This window comes from Sabethes cyaneus, chromosome 1 (assembly GCF_943734655.1).
Source record: "Sabethes cyaneus chromosome 1, idSabCyanKW18_F2, whole genome shotgun sequence".
Taxonomy (NCBI): Eukaryota; Metazoa; Arthropoda; class Insecta; order Diptera; family Culicidae; genus Sabethes; species Sabethes cyaneus.
In genome coordinates, this window is record NC_071353.1 from 134265952 (window position 1) to 134281408 (window position 15457).

Genomic DNA, 15457 nt, shown 5'->3' on the forward strand with positions numbered 1-15457 from the left:
TTAACAAGTATAACGTTTATTCAACATACATCTCAGTAAATTCGCTTATTCAGCGCCAGGTTGTTACTATCCAGCTTTTTACGAGCCATAATGAGGGACGTGTTCATAATATTTGAACAGTATTTTTGACATTTCCCTAATACATCGCACGTTTTCTTTCCGCGCATTTACGGTAAAACTAAAGGAATGTACGGAAATACAACGCGCGATTTATTAGGGAAATGTCAAAAATGCTGTTCAAATATTATGAACACGTCCGCCATTATGGCTCGAAAAAGCTGGATACAGCACAGAGAATACAACACTTCCCCATCTGCTAATTTTAGAGCAATCGATTTGTCCCTTCGGACGTTAACTTCCGTTCCACTACCTTCTGTTACATCTTTATTGAGATTGAGACGTTCATCGAAGGGTGGCTGCCACCTATCGACCACCACACGTTCGTTTGTGATCAAGTTTACACCCTACACATTTCAGGTAACTCCATAACGAGATTGGTTCACATTCACATAGAATTTGTGCCCGTCATTGGTCCGGAATTGTTATTCTAGCTCGCTATGACCTCGAGTCTTCCTTCTGGTGCTCCTCAGAATAAAAGAGAAATACCATTATAAATACATTAACGAATTGTAACGACCAATAAACTATAGAAGATACTACTAAACACGTGCTCATAAAAGCAACTTTAGCCATTACTCGAACCACACTGCTGTGAGCGTTTGTCGATGCTGTCAGTACAAGTCGCAGTGTGAATAGCAGGAAACTGACAGCCTTGTTCGGAGTTGAACACTTAGCGATAAATTTAGAAAGTAATAGTCAAAAGTATTCGCAAATCGAATTGCTAATAAATAATATTTGTTAATAACTTTTTATCGATCGCGTTATTGTAACAAAACTTATTCGATTTGATGATAAATAATAAAATGAAATAAATTGCACGGTTCGGTTCGGTTCTGTTCTTTGCTAATCGGCTCACATCTCACAATTTCCATCAACAAACGGCGTGCACACTCATGCGCCGACGCGTAGATCAGCTGTTTCGGTGGCGTCCCTACCGCTTCACAGCATTCCGCACGGGCAACGGTTTGTTTACACGGAATTTGTTTACATTTTTACACGGATAGCACGTGTTTGCCAGACGGTGGTGTGCGTTGCACTGACTCGCCAGCGCCTGGTGTGCGTACCGCACGGAAAACTGTCAGTAATTGATAGCTTATCTGTCAAACGCTGGTTTTTCTCTCGCAATTTTCGTCATCATCGTCCGCAGAGCAGGATGTAATTTTCATTGTTCTTTTTCGTTGTGGATTGTGTGTGATTTAGATTGAAAACATGTAGTGCTAAACTGCACCGAGCAGATGGTTATTAATCGGGCAGTAGTGATTTTTAGATTATTCCGTACTAGGGTTCAATAGAAGCGTTGATATAGCAATTCATTCGTGGCGACTGGTTCTTGTGATAGGCAGGTTGGAGGGTGGTTCGCAGTGAAATTTGAAAAATAATTTAGTTTAATGAACAATATTGATTCATTTCTTGATTAGTGTGTCGCATTGAAAATGGATTAGTTAAGTTGCACAAAATCGAATGTGAACGGATGGAGAAAGTCGTTCGGTAAAGCGTGAAGGTCGTGCGTCGACCCCGTCCCGATGCTGAAGGAGCTATTATTTTGCCTAGAATGTATGGGTCCAGACTATCTGTCGCCATTATTTGGCTGGTTAAGTAGTATGTAACGAAAAATCGAAACTTGAAGCTGCAGCCGCATACGGCTGTTGAAATTAGACGTTGACATCAACATCGCAAATGGCTGAAAAGGCTGATTCGTCCAAAACGACTCGAGAGGAAAATGCTTCAGCTCGGAATGAGCTCGTGCTCGAGTTAGTATAATAAACATGACATGATATTATTATTTGATTACTGTTTTTTTGCATATAGGCGAGCACATTGCGTTGAATCAACCCAGTCAGGGGATGAGCTTGAAGGTGCTGTCGGGGTGGTTTCGCCGGAGAGATGTGTCGTAAAAGACGAGGACGACGACGACGAACTGTTGGAGTTTAAAAACAATCAAGATAATTGTCCCCCGACGCCATATGAGGAATGCTTGGATCTGAATATATTTGAAACTTTACTAAAACAAGAACGTGAATTGGAATCTCAAGCAAAACAGTTAGAGGAAAAGGATGCAAGCAATTCGAATTTGGTTGGTAGGTATGGTCCAACACGAATCAAGTACAAATTTCGATTGAATTTACATTTTAGATGGAGATCGGTCTCCAAGAAGAATTGAAGATGCCGAAGCCGACAGCAGTCTTTCACCGGCATGCTGTTCTTCGTTGACGCCAACGGGAGGTCACCATGTCGGTGACTCCTGTGGCTCTTCTACGTCCTCAGCGCCTTGCTCCGGAGTTCGTCGAAAAGCAAAAGTTACAGCTACTTCGCTGGAAGAACCGGTATCAAATGGTACGAAGAAAAAAGTTCGTTCTAATGGCTCGCTTAAATCATCACCGTCACAAGATTATCTCCAAATTTGGCCTTCCCCGGCAAGCGCTAATGGTGAGCAGAGGAAAGAAGAGAGTACATCTGTTCAGGCAAAACCTACCACTAGTCCGGCTGTTCAAGTTCACCGCCCTTTAGAGCGATCGTGGCCCCCTAAACAGCAGCAACGCAAACAGCAAGCTTTTTTGCAACAGCAGCAAGGATCCGAGGAGTTTTCATTCGATATAATTGACACAGACGAACAATGCTATAATCTGACGGCACAAGAAACTGGTGCGAGTGGAACCGATTTTGCTCCGGGTGAGTTTTTCGAGCAAACACCAAAACAAATGCGCCACGAGAAGGTTGTTCGCGTAGTAAAACAATCGCTGGAGGGCATTGCCGAAAGTGCCCCCCTGGCTACACCTGAGACTGACGGAAGTTTATCCGAGCACACACCCCTGAGACTGGGAAGACCGGAACGAAGCGTTGAACCAGAAAGTGAAAGCGTCAACGAAGCGGCCGTAGAAATTAGCAATGCAGCGAAAGCTCCCCTAAGAAAAGCAACTCAAAAGACGGAGTTTATTTTTCCGGAAAGCCAGTATGCGCAAGCTTCATCCAGTTCGAGTGAAATAATTGAACCGCCCGGTGAAGTTAGGATCATCAAGCCTCACAAACCGTTGGTTAGAATTTTATCTAACGGGAGAGGGAAAAACGCGACTAACGGTCCTATGAATTCGGGCGAATTGCTAGTGGTAGATTCGATGAAAGCAAGTCACATTATTTTTCCAGTTCAAAATCTATCCCCATGCGCGAGGAGTCCCCCGTCGGGGTCTTCAACCCGATCGGGGTCACCGCTGGAACATCATTCACCCGATCGCCATTCACCGGTTATAATGCACCCAAAACCGGTACGGCCCCAGCCTCGTCCACTGACCAGAGTCGGCTGCGGCCGCACTGATCTCATATGTCCACCGACGCCAACTCATCACGCGCGGCGGCTGCGCGTGCTGGCAGAAAACTTTGGACCTCCCGAGTTGCGAACGCGAAACGTCTTTTCACCGGAAATCGTTATTTCCCCGGAAACAACCAGATATAATGAGCTGGTTACGGTGACCGGAAACCGGGTCGATCAGCTGCGAGTGGCCGAAGGTCGTGAGGATGATACGGAAACCGATTCACCGATGCGACATTTGACCAGCACGCGATTGCCGTCCATTCCGGAGCGAGCGCGTGGAGCTCTTGCCGATCCCGATGAACCTCTACCGCCCGCCTGGGAAGCTCGTATGGACAGCCATGGACGTATATTTTACATTGACCACGCCACTCGAACAACGTCCTGGCAAAGGCCAGGAGCACATTCCGGTATTTCCGGACCGGATCAGCATCGGCAGCAGTTGGATCGTCGTTATCAATCGATTAGGAGAACAATTTACGACCGACGCGAAGGCAGCATGAGCCGTAGTCCGCCTAGGTTCGGCTATGATTCGATCAACCCACGTCAAGGAGCTTCGGCCATCGCTGTCGCAATAAATACGGCTCAAATCGAGAGCCTACAATTGGACCGAACAGCGCACCCAGCGCTGTTGCTAATCTGTCGGGCGGACTTCTATTCCATGCTCCACACCAACACCGACGCCATCCTAATCTACAATCGTAACGCCGCTTTGAAGCACATGGTCTCCCGAGTACGCCGCGACCCCAACTGTTTCGGTCGTTACCAACACAATCGGGATCTGGTTGCATTGGTCAATTGTTTTGCCTCCATGGACAAAGATCTTCCCGCAGGTTGGGAGACCAAGGTGGACCAGAGTGGCAAGCAGTTCTTTATCGATCATGCCAATCGAAGAACTTCCTTTATGGATCCTCGAGTGCCTACCGATTGCCCTCGAGCCTGTCGCAGACCGGAACAGCTAGTCGCTGCTGCTGCTGTTGCTGCTCCAGCAGCAGCACCACCCGTCGACATTGCCCCAGTTCCCCCTCCCCGTCCACCAGCGTTGCCACGGTTGAGCATCGGATCGCCGGAGATCCCCGTCGCTTATAATGATAAGGTAAATCCGACGATTTTTGAACCAACCCGTTTCTAACATTTTCTATGGTTCCTATGAAACAGGTAGTTGCGTTCCTTCGTCAGCCAAACATTCTCGAGATCCTTCGGGAACGTCACGGGGCGGCGGCGTGTTCGCGTAATTTGCGCGATAAAATTAACTCCATCCGTGTGGAGGGAACGACCGCACTGGACCGACTTAGCCATGACCTGCAGCTGACCATCCTGTTGAGGTAAGTGCTGTTTGTTAAGACATTCGTTTGTTTTGCTCCGTTAAGTATCACCGCAGCACCGGATGGAGAGAGGTGACTATTTGTCGGATGTAGGTTGCGCTCGTCTGATGATTTACAGGACGTTATGATTCTTCAAGTAGAACAAATGGTCTTGAGCGACTGCGCGCTTGGTTGCGTTGGAGTGACGTTTTCCGCTAATAGACTTGTTTTTCGCAATTGTGGACTCTTGATTAGAGTGTTCGCAAAAAGTGAAACCTTCTGAGCACAATAAAGTTAATGAATTTACATGACATTACGACTAAAAATAGATGTGTGTGGTATAATCTGGTTAAGAAACGTTGCAGTTTTACGGGTCACAATTAGTAACTAATTTTATGTTGTAAATTGATTCCTGTTTCACCTAGTTTTTGACAAATAACTTTCCAAACTAGGTGAGTATTCCAGCTGTATGATAGGGTTTTTAGTAAAATGAAAATTTATTCATTTGTAGTAGGGATGGTGTTCCGTTAGGTTTCGCTTGTCTTTCTCTTTGTGCAAGATTAATATGAGATTTTTTCTATGATGTAGGTAAACGATTATGTTGGAAAAAAGATTCAAACAAATCTTCTGAGTCGACTGTGTAAGATGTTCATAAAGTAAGTAAAGAGTCTAACAGCGTAATCTGTTGTTTTGCAAACTAGTATTTATCGTTAATCGATATGATCAACGTTTTTGATTTGGCTCCAAATGAGACAGGATTAACTATAATCACCGAACAACAGCGTGAAGTCGGAAAGATTTAGCTAGCCAACTGAATAAGCCTTGATTCAGACCGGCTGTTTGGTCCGGCATACCCGGATTCGCCGGATCCGGCATTCACAACATGCTCTTCCATCTAAAGAAAGGCGAGGCCGTCGAACGGAAGCCTTATTCCGGCCGCTCGACTTTGCTGCGCGACCTTGAAGTGCAGCAAAAGCCGAAGAGAAAGACCAAGAGCAACGTGACTTAATCGTTCTGTGCCTTGGACAGGGAGGCCAGAGTAATCGGCTTAACGGCGGAATTGACCCGAAATGGACATTTTTATGTGGAAGCGCTAGTCGAGGCCGGCCGTGTCTGAGCAGCAGACAATCACCCAAAAGGAAGGTGCTGGTGAATCCATCCTGTTGGCGAAGCGCTATGTCGTGTTCTTTCGAGACCTACTTGACGGCTACAAACGTTCCTTCAATTCCTTGAAGTCGATCTTTCTGTGTCTGACGATCAGCGAAATGTTCAGGCTGTTGTTCTTTCCTTCGAGGGTTATGATGAAGCGGCTGTAGATAAATGTTATACAGAAGACCGCTAAACCTCCCAATATCCCCCTGCTGCGACCGATAGCAATTTTTTGGGCGAACCCCAAAATGTGCGATCAGTTAGGAAAGATTCTAAGAAAACACAGATTAAAAAATAAATTTTGAAATTCACAGTGACATTGTTCAGCACTGGATCAAATTTGACCGATGTTATTTTAGTTGGAGAGACATGGTTGCGTTTGTCTGCCGTTAAAATTAAAGTACCTCCGCTGGGAGTATTAGGGCAGTGTGATGATTGCTTTGATAGAATCGATATCGTTAAAACAACCCTTTTCATCAGCTCTATCAATGTTGGTGAATATTCCGCGCACGTCTTGGTATTAAACCTAAAAAGCGCTCTTTCAATATGCTTCTTGTGCGGGGGTTTGTTTAATAAAATATTGCCTAAATTCGAATACAAGAAACTTCTCCAGCTCAGACCTCAAGTCGAAGATGAGATTTGGATGCGTGGTCTCCAAAACACTAAATTTGGCATCTTCGTTAATAATTGTTTATTTCTTTATCTATTTAACTATATTTAATCGCGAACAAGACACAACACTTTTTACCCTTATAAAACGTTAAAAAACAAATTACTTTTAAATTACAACTGTTGGACATCGGCTCTCGTTCTGATGATAGGCAATTGATGCCGGAAACTGGTCGACGCGTAAGTTTAGAGTAATATGTTTTTAATGTTTTACAAGAGTAATAAGTGTTGTGTCTTGTCCCAGATTATATCTTGTTATTGTAGTGCTCTTACGTTGGCACGAAAGTTGATTAAAGTCTTTATCTATTTATTTCCTGCAGTTACCTAAAGTCTTTATAAAGTTCGCCATTCCGGCAAAACAAAGGGATGACGTCAGAAATCTCCACTGTCGGCGGTTACCCGCATGGCTTTTACCTGTCGCCAGGACATGTTCCCGTTCTTGTTAAGAGCCTGGGTGTCGCTGGCTAAGCTACGTCGCCATGAGCCTCTGGGTCAGCCTCTTCTACGTTGTCCTTGCGGATTCTAGTCGAGTGCTTTCTGCAGATCTTGTTCGCTCCTCTGGTCATGGTGTGTCCGATTCACTTCCACCTGCGTTCTTGAATTTCTATTGCTATCGATGACATCGATGATGGAGTTCCTCGTTGGATACCCAGTACAGCCAATACAGGCGTACAGCAATACGAATTCACCATTTGAGTTGAAGATTCGAGTTGTCGTATGTAGAATGATCTGATTTGAACGCCAAATGTTACGCAGACCTGCAAGGCATCCCTGGCCTTCCTGATCCGTAGGAGTATATCACTCTTGGTACCACCATCGGGCGTTATCTGCTTATCCAGATATTGAAAGGTGTCCACTTACTCAACCTGTTGTCCCGCTACTGTGAAGTTGGTGCGATTGTCAGTGTTCATTACCATAGACTTAGGCTTTGCTACCTTGACTGTGAGATCTGCTGCCTGGAAGCTCTTGGAAGGTCATTTAACTTGCCATGCATGCAACTTTCACCGGCCGACCCTTGTCACCCTTGTTCATCTCCGGGACGCTCCTGGTTCCGCTAGTCCAGTCCTGCAGTTTCCCGCCAGTATTCAGCTAAGTCGTCCCGGAGCTGTGGCAAGATGTGGATAAGGATTTTTTCAACTTTTTTCAACTTGCCTCCTTTGCCAGGTTCACTCAAGAACTAGTTCATTCACTGCGTGGTATCGATCCAATTCACAGCACTGCGGACAACGCAGCCCAACGACGATGGCTGGGGTTCCTTCAGCGTTGCTAATGAATGTAATTATTGAGCAAAATGATCGTCCGACCCAAGTCGCAAGATGTCGTAGTCGTAGTAGCCATCGAGAATTACTCGTAAAACTGCGTAGAGCAGGTTTGGACGGTTATCAAGCTGAGTGATCGCTTACTTTTTATATGTTAATCAAGAGAGTTCCACCCCATCCTCCTCTGACCTCCTGAAGATAATCCCCTTCGGCATTTCGATGTATGTCCAGCTGCTCATATAACTTCCGTAAAGCTGATTAATAAAGCATCAATGATTTGTTGTCCAGTATTGACAGGGCAAACACTCTTGATCCTGCCGACGTTCGCAATACTTCTCATCCCTCTTGGCACACGGATGAGCTTCGCAAGCTAGAGTCATCCAAAAGAGCAGCATTAATACGATTCACGAAGTTTCGCATGCTTTCACTAAAACTCCACAATGCGAGGATAAGCAATTTGTATAGGCGAGCCAGTTGCCAATGATTTTCGCGGTATCAACGGGGAAGTTGCTGCCGCTCCTCATGATATATGCCGTTTCCTTTCCAAAAAGTTTGTGAGGTTTTTCACCTATGAGGTATTGAGCGCGGGTATTGTCCTAGCAGCCAACAATGTCCCATTATATGGTCAAACGCTGGGTGCAATTGATATCAATGTCGAGATGATTTCGAAGGCCGTGCTCATGTCGTTCTTCAATTCTGGACCCGATGGAGTACCTTCCGTATTCCTGAAGAGATACATAACCTGCTTGCTGACACCGTTGCTCCGTTTATTTCCAATGTCCAACTCCAGTGGGATTTTGCCATTGTGTTGGAAATTTGCATATATGTTATTTGTACACCAAAAAGGATGTAAACGAGATGTAAACAACTATCGAGGCATCACATCGCTGAGTGCAGTTTCGAAACTATTTGAGCTGGGGGCCATGGAACCTCGGCTTGCTCACTGTAAGCAACAAACAAATGCTGACTAACAGTAATCTGCTTTGTCTTACATCATACATAACGGAAAGTATTGCCCAACGAGCTCAAACAGATTTTTTTATACACCGGACTGTCGGCAGCCTTTGACAATATAACTCCGCTATCACAATTGCAAAACTACATAGCAACAGTTGGTGGTTGCCGTTGGAGATTAACGGTCCAATAGCTATCCAGCTTCATAAGATAGACCTCACGGAAGTCACCTAGGCCTCCTGATTTTTCTGCTTTATTTCAACGACGTTAATTTGGCCATTAGGGGCCACGACTCTCGTATGAAGATGATCTTAAAATGTACTTCCGGAACCGCTCGACTGACGACTGACGCTTTTTTCAAAATCAACTTGAGGTCTTTGCCACTTGGTGCGTCGTGAACTGTATGATAATGAACCCGGAGAAGTGCTCAGCAATCACATTTTCCCAGAAGAAAGATCCGATCCTGTTTCGTTATTCACATGATCGGCCAGCACTCAATTCACTACCGCCTTTCGCCTCTCTTTGCTTATCGATCATCCTCCAAGTTTCTTTCGAAATCTATTTTCTCTCCCCGTTTACCGTTTACTTTACCGAGGGTTTCATCACGGATCGTGATGAAGGCGTTCTTGATGCCGGTCCATTGCTTCTCGACGGTTCCACTAGATGGTAACTTCGAGACTTGGGATTTTAGTTATTCGACCTAAAGGCCCTTTTCACCACGGGATTCTCTAATCGGCGGACATCGTAATGACACCCAACTCTCTCCTCCCGTCGCTGGGCACGTGTGACGTGCAAGCGTGTCTCAATGACCATAACAAGTTCATGGTCCGCGTTGAATCTGAATGTCCTCCTTCAGGATTTTTTCAACCACACAGTTCAGCTCGCTGTAGAAATTCTGTTTCTCCTGTAGGTCGGCAGCATCTATTGGCGCATGGCGTTGCTAAAAATGCATTTTAAGTCGGATTTTCTTCATGCTTTTTGGGAATATACTACAATATTATCTGTTTAATTGTTTTATTGCATATCCTCTTTATAACCGTATGCCCGTATTTTGCCCTTATAAGGCAAACTTATAAGATTTTGGGAAATGGTGGGCTTTTGAAACTTTTACCCACAATTTCTTCAAAACCAGCTTGTTTTCCAATAATATAGGAAACTACAGTGTTAGCTCTGTACCAGTTTAACACTGGTTGCGCGTAGTGGCAGAATCCTAAATCCGGCCAAATCAGGGTCTCGGGATCACAGGACTAGCAGCAAACGCATCTGGTAGATTTGCCTGTTGATAGCATCCGTCGTGATGTACGACGTTTCGTGTATTGTCTAGATATAGTTACCATCTTCATTTATTCTGTAGAAAGCGTTCGTTTCCAAAAAAAAAATTTTATACAAAACTTTAGCTCAATCCTACATTATAAGGTGAAGCAGTAAAGAATAATCTGAAAATATAAATTCAAATGTTGAAATACTCTTACTGAAACTGAAACATTTCCTGTAAATTATTGTTTTGTTTGGTTGATTTTTTTTCTTTAACTTCCAAATGGTTTGTAAAAACCCGTTCAAACAAACATGATTCTGAATCACGCCGACCCAACACAAGCCACCAATATTTCGCGATAATACTCTAAAGTTGTACGGATTACAAATAGTTCCAATTAGCAAAGATAGTCTTCTCATACCTCCTACTGATAGAAGCAGTTTACTATACTCTAATTCTAATCCATTTGGCTCATGTTAAAATTAGACTCACTCCAACCAACTGATTAACATCGGAAATGTATTCGAATTGGTGCTCATCGTACACATAGTTGGTGTTTTCTAGCAATTAAAATCATTTATGTTCTATCATTACAACGCCATTGAAAACACAGCACTCGGTCGGTCCCTCCCGCATGGGGCCACAGTGTCTAGATAATGAGTTTCCATAATGAACGGAAATATGTTCTTAATCCGCCGATTCTCGTCACTTTGAGCCATAGCCGAGGGGCGAGCGGCGCTGATGGTTGGTGATGATGATGATGATGATGATGATGATGATGATGATGATGATGATGATGATGATGGTTTCGATCCGCTCTATGGTGACAGGCACGAACGCAAAGAAAAACAGAACGCCAGAAGCCGCTTATAAGACCGCTTGACGGTATGTGATCCCACGGATCAATCCGGCAGCAGCACATTTCGCGCTACTGCCACCGAATCCAAACACAAACAAACAGTTCCAATGAAAAACAATTAGAACGTTAATTTGCAATTTTTCACTGCTCGGTACGGTAATCTGAGACTCCCAACAGAACACTGGCTGCGATGAGGATGATGCGATATCCGATTACCATTCCTCCGGAATGCGGACAATGTGATTGCGAACAGCAGCCTGCAGGCCAAACGCTGTGATCCGGATGCGCAAGTTTCACTTTCGATTGAGTTCTTATCGCATTCTTCCCGAGTATCGCACATCTTTGCCGTGAGTGGGCGATAGATCCGGTGTGCGCTAGCGAGATGAAAGACGAAGACTACCGCGCTTCTTGGGCGGTAAGTAATTCGGCTGAAAAGTGTGTTCACTTTGAATAGCGATTGCAAAATGCAAATATTTACGGTAAAACTGATTTCCTAATCGTTTTCACAATAATGAATTTGAAAACGCATCGCAGGTTATCTGCATGCATATTTGATGTTGGTTCCGGTATATTGTTTGACAACGTTTTGTACATGTTTGATTGTACGGTGCAAATATTATGTACTCTAATTATCATTAGGTGGATTGAGACTAAAATTCTTTATTATTTTATTATAAATGTTGTGATTAATGTTTCAAATAATTTCTTCTACATTTTATATGGCACTTGTATTAGTGAAAAATCTTGGGTTTAATTGTTACGGGGCTGGTGCAACGATCCTACTGCCTAGCAGTACCACCCAACCGAGAAACGAACATACGTTAACCTGCTTGTTAGACTGGCATCGTACGTCGAAGCTAACCTGGATCAACAACGATATTCAATTCATCTATGAAATTGACTATCAATCAATGTAACATTCCTTTCTGGGTTATACCTAGAAAACATCATAAGCTCCGCTAGATGCGTGTCCCGGTCTAATTACAAATTCCGTATGTACCGGTTTGACAATTATTATCACAGCGGCACCTTGGAAAAATTACCCCCACACTCGGTCGATCTATTATTGCAAATGTCCCTATAAAATATGCAAACGAAGGCGGCAAATGCACGGATACGCGTTTATAGCGTGTGAACGATGCGATACAACAGATAAGCCGTCATCGGCGGACTTGCAATGCTTGCAAGTCGCGCTGACAACGCAGCGCCTGAGAGATGCGCATCTGGACAGTGTCAGTGATCAGTGTCGTTTAGCCTCTGTCTCCGAGTTGGCCGCACCGAACCGTGATCACGACTGCAGTCTGGTGAAAATAATATCGTATTGGTTAAAATAAACGACGGCACTCTTTCTGCCTATATGGTTGGTAATTTAATTTGTATGCCAATTTGGAACCGTCATGTGCGGTTCTCGTCAGCAATGGTTACAGTAGCGAGTTAATTAGGGTGTTACAACAGGAATCTGGAGTGGTTAGTTTATTTAACAAATCGATATTTCCAAAAATGTTGGGGTGGCATATGGTATATAATTCAATCAAACGAAATAAATAACGACTGCTAGAACATGATTTCCCAACCAGACCGTAGTGGCTGATGTGTATGCGCCACACAATACGGTTCACATTAAGTGTCAGCGACTAGCAACTAAGATATCTCTCAGAATAACGGAATACTGTTCAACAGTATCAAGAAAACAAACATGGTTTGGGCTTTGCAAACGCCTGGGTCATGTGCGCTGGCCATGCAACAAGAATGCCAGATAAGCTACCCACTTTTTTTGACTGTTTTTGACAATTGAAAAATAAAACTTGTAATAGTAGATAAATATGGTGTAGTTCGTAAACTTATCAACGAAAACAATATAAAAATTAGTTATTTCTCGTTTTCCTAGAAAACTCCTAGGGAAATTTCCCTTCGTTAGAAAAGCTATGAATAAGAATACATATACTTACAAGCTACTGGAGGTGAGTAAAGCCATTTTGATCTTCCAGAATAATCATGAGGAACGTTGCGCTCAAACAATATCACCGGAATTCTGACATACCTGAAAAGGAAATTTAAACTAAGTGAGTGGGAGTTACAGTTCAAAGTGACAGAATTTATAAATTTCAGTAAAATTTGTCATGGTTTTATTGCAACCATTATGATATCAATAACAGTTGTATGGAAGCGAATAGTCATTTGGCAGTGAAATTCGCCCGCATGTAAGTCACCTAATTTCCATACGCCAAAGCAAAAAATAATGCATTATGTCTGACACTAGGGCTAGCAGTCCTAAGAAAACTATCCTTGGCTCCGATGAGATCTCCACCCAAAAACATTCGACGTTAAGGATTAACATTATCACTAGAACGGAGAAGTTACCGTAGGATGTGGCTCGATTAACCTAGTGTCCAATATGGTTAGAAATGTAGAAAGTCCAATTTCCCAAAAGTATGATGTTGAAAAGCTCAATCCGTGAAAATTGACGGTGTCGGCGACAATTTCTCAGAAACTGACATGGAAAAGCAAAATAACTTGCTTGCCGATCTTGGTCCGAAGTTTTTTCGTGTCAAAAAATAAACCAATCGAACGGAAATACTTCATTAGTTGCCACAAAAATCGATCTTTTGCCATTGTCTAATGAAAGAATATCGGGCAAAAAAAGGGTGGAACCACTAACGAATCTTTGAAATCGTTAATGTAACGCAGAACATTAAGTGCTTTGAATATGGCCGCAAGGCTGCTCAATCTAAAAAAGGAATACGTTCATGAAAAAATAACTACAACACGAAGATAAGAACTATTATAACAGTAGGATACAAAATAATGTAAAAACATCAAAATTAAAGGTCAGAAAAGATAACCATACGATCAAACTTTTTGTAGTTAGCTATAGCTTTCGTGGTTTTGAGAGGTTTTACCATAAAAATGGCTGGTTGTTAAGCATCTTAACAATAAAAAATCTATTTTTTGGCGAACAAAAATTTTCTGTTACTGTAAATGTTATTGTCCTTTTATGGTAAAAGTAAAAATAAAAACTGTTGTGGACGCATTTTTAATACTGTAAAATTTAATCTAAAGTTTTTTTCGGGTTGCTTGAAATGTGCGGCGAGAAATGTGTGAACTGCCAGAATTAAAAACAGATCATCCCTCTTGGAACACTAAGTTTCCGATGTACCAGAAGCGATTGTTTGGTTAGATAAAACCAAGGAAAGTTTTCACGAAAATCTGGCAAACAAGAATCTAAATATCTGTCAAAAATCTGGCAGTCATTTGGTCTGATGCTAAGACAATCTTTGGGAAACACATTTTTGACTGGCTAGGCATCAAAAACAAATCCTAGGAAATTCTGGATGTTAGTAACGCTATCCCGGAAGCAAAACATTCTCTCACACGACATTTCAGTGATAAACTTGATCGTCGTCCTATCTTCTGACTTTTTCAACCTGTACATGCATGCTTTCTTGAACAGGCATGCTTTCTTGAAAATTTCTGGTAAAAGTATCGAATTGGCATTTTGACTATAGCACAAAATTCTTGAGTAAAATGGGGCAAATCAGATTTCTAGACTATGTTGTATTAAAATAAAATTGTTCATAAACCTTTTTCCTAAAATTCTTGTACTTTCCTTACTATAGAATCTCAAATTAAAATGAGTTTGCACATGATACTTTCAAAAATATTAGCAAATAGGGATGGGGCAAAATGGACTACTTCTCGTCATTTTCGGGGGTAAGCCCATCACCATTCGAGTTCACGTGTCGTTTTACATAAAAAAATCACTTTTTACCCCTTAAAAACAGCGACAACTAAAAGTTCCTTTTTTTGGTCGATTCTGCCCATTCTGCAATTTGTCATAGCCAGTGCTGCAATTTTTAGATTGAAAATTCAACGCGAAAAATTTTTTCACCTCAGTGTAAAGGATCACGTTTGACAGAAAACGTTTTTTTTATGGTTTGTTTTTGACAGACAAGGCTGAGACCATAGTTGATCCATCTCGCCAGAGAACTTTTTCGCGATCATTTATATTTATTCCCTCTCGACTGCGTGCATCTGTTTCACTTACACACAAAGCCGTATGAACATAGCATAGCGGTGGGGTTGTTGAAGAGGACTATTTTCGTCGCACTGTCGTCTGGCATCCTTACGACGTGTCCAGCCCACCGTAGCCTTCTAGCTTTCGCTAGATGTACCATGGGAGTCTCCCCAAGCAGTGCCTGTAGCTCGTGATTCATACGCCTCCGCCACTCTCCACTTTCAGTTTGTACTCCGCCAAATATCGTCCGCAGCACTTTCCGCTCAAACACGGCAAGGGCGCGTATGTAAGCAGCGTCACGGCTTCAAGTCCATAAAGAACTACCGGTCTAATAAGGGTTTTGTACATTGCTTGCTTCGTGCGGCGGCGTACGCTTCCTGACCGTAGTGTTTTACGAAGGGCAAAGTAGGCCCGATTTCCCGCTTGGATGCGCCGCTGGATCTCCTTACTAGTGTTGTTGTCCGCGGTCACCAGCGATCCCAAATACACGAACTCCTCTACCATTTCTAGTTCGTCGCCGTCAACGGTTACCGTCCATGGGAGACGCGCGTTTGTTTCCTTTGAGCCTC

The 15457-nt window shown here is 43.2% G+C and overlaps 1 protein-coding gene across 1 annotated transcript in view; it reads left to right on the forward strand.

Annotated features, from left to right (window-relative positions):
• Window positions 1-1298: 1298 nt before the first annotated feature.
• Window positions 1299-15457, forward strand: part of LOC128738551 (E3 ubiquitin-protein ligase HECW2) — an 86486-nt gene continuing 72327 nt past the window's right edge. The window contains exons 1-4 of the mRNA XM_053833778.1: window positions 1299-1871; window positions 1930-2198; window positions 2254-4520; window positions 4583-4749. Of these exons, the coding sequence (XP_053689753.1) occupies window positions 1798-1871; window positions 1930-2198; window positions 2254-4520; window positions 4583-4749 (2777 nt within the window). The 5' untranslated portion in view covers window positions 1299-1797. The remainder of the gene's footprint in view (window positions 1872-1929; window positions 2199-2253; window positions 4521-4582; window positions 4750-15457) is intronic.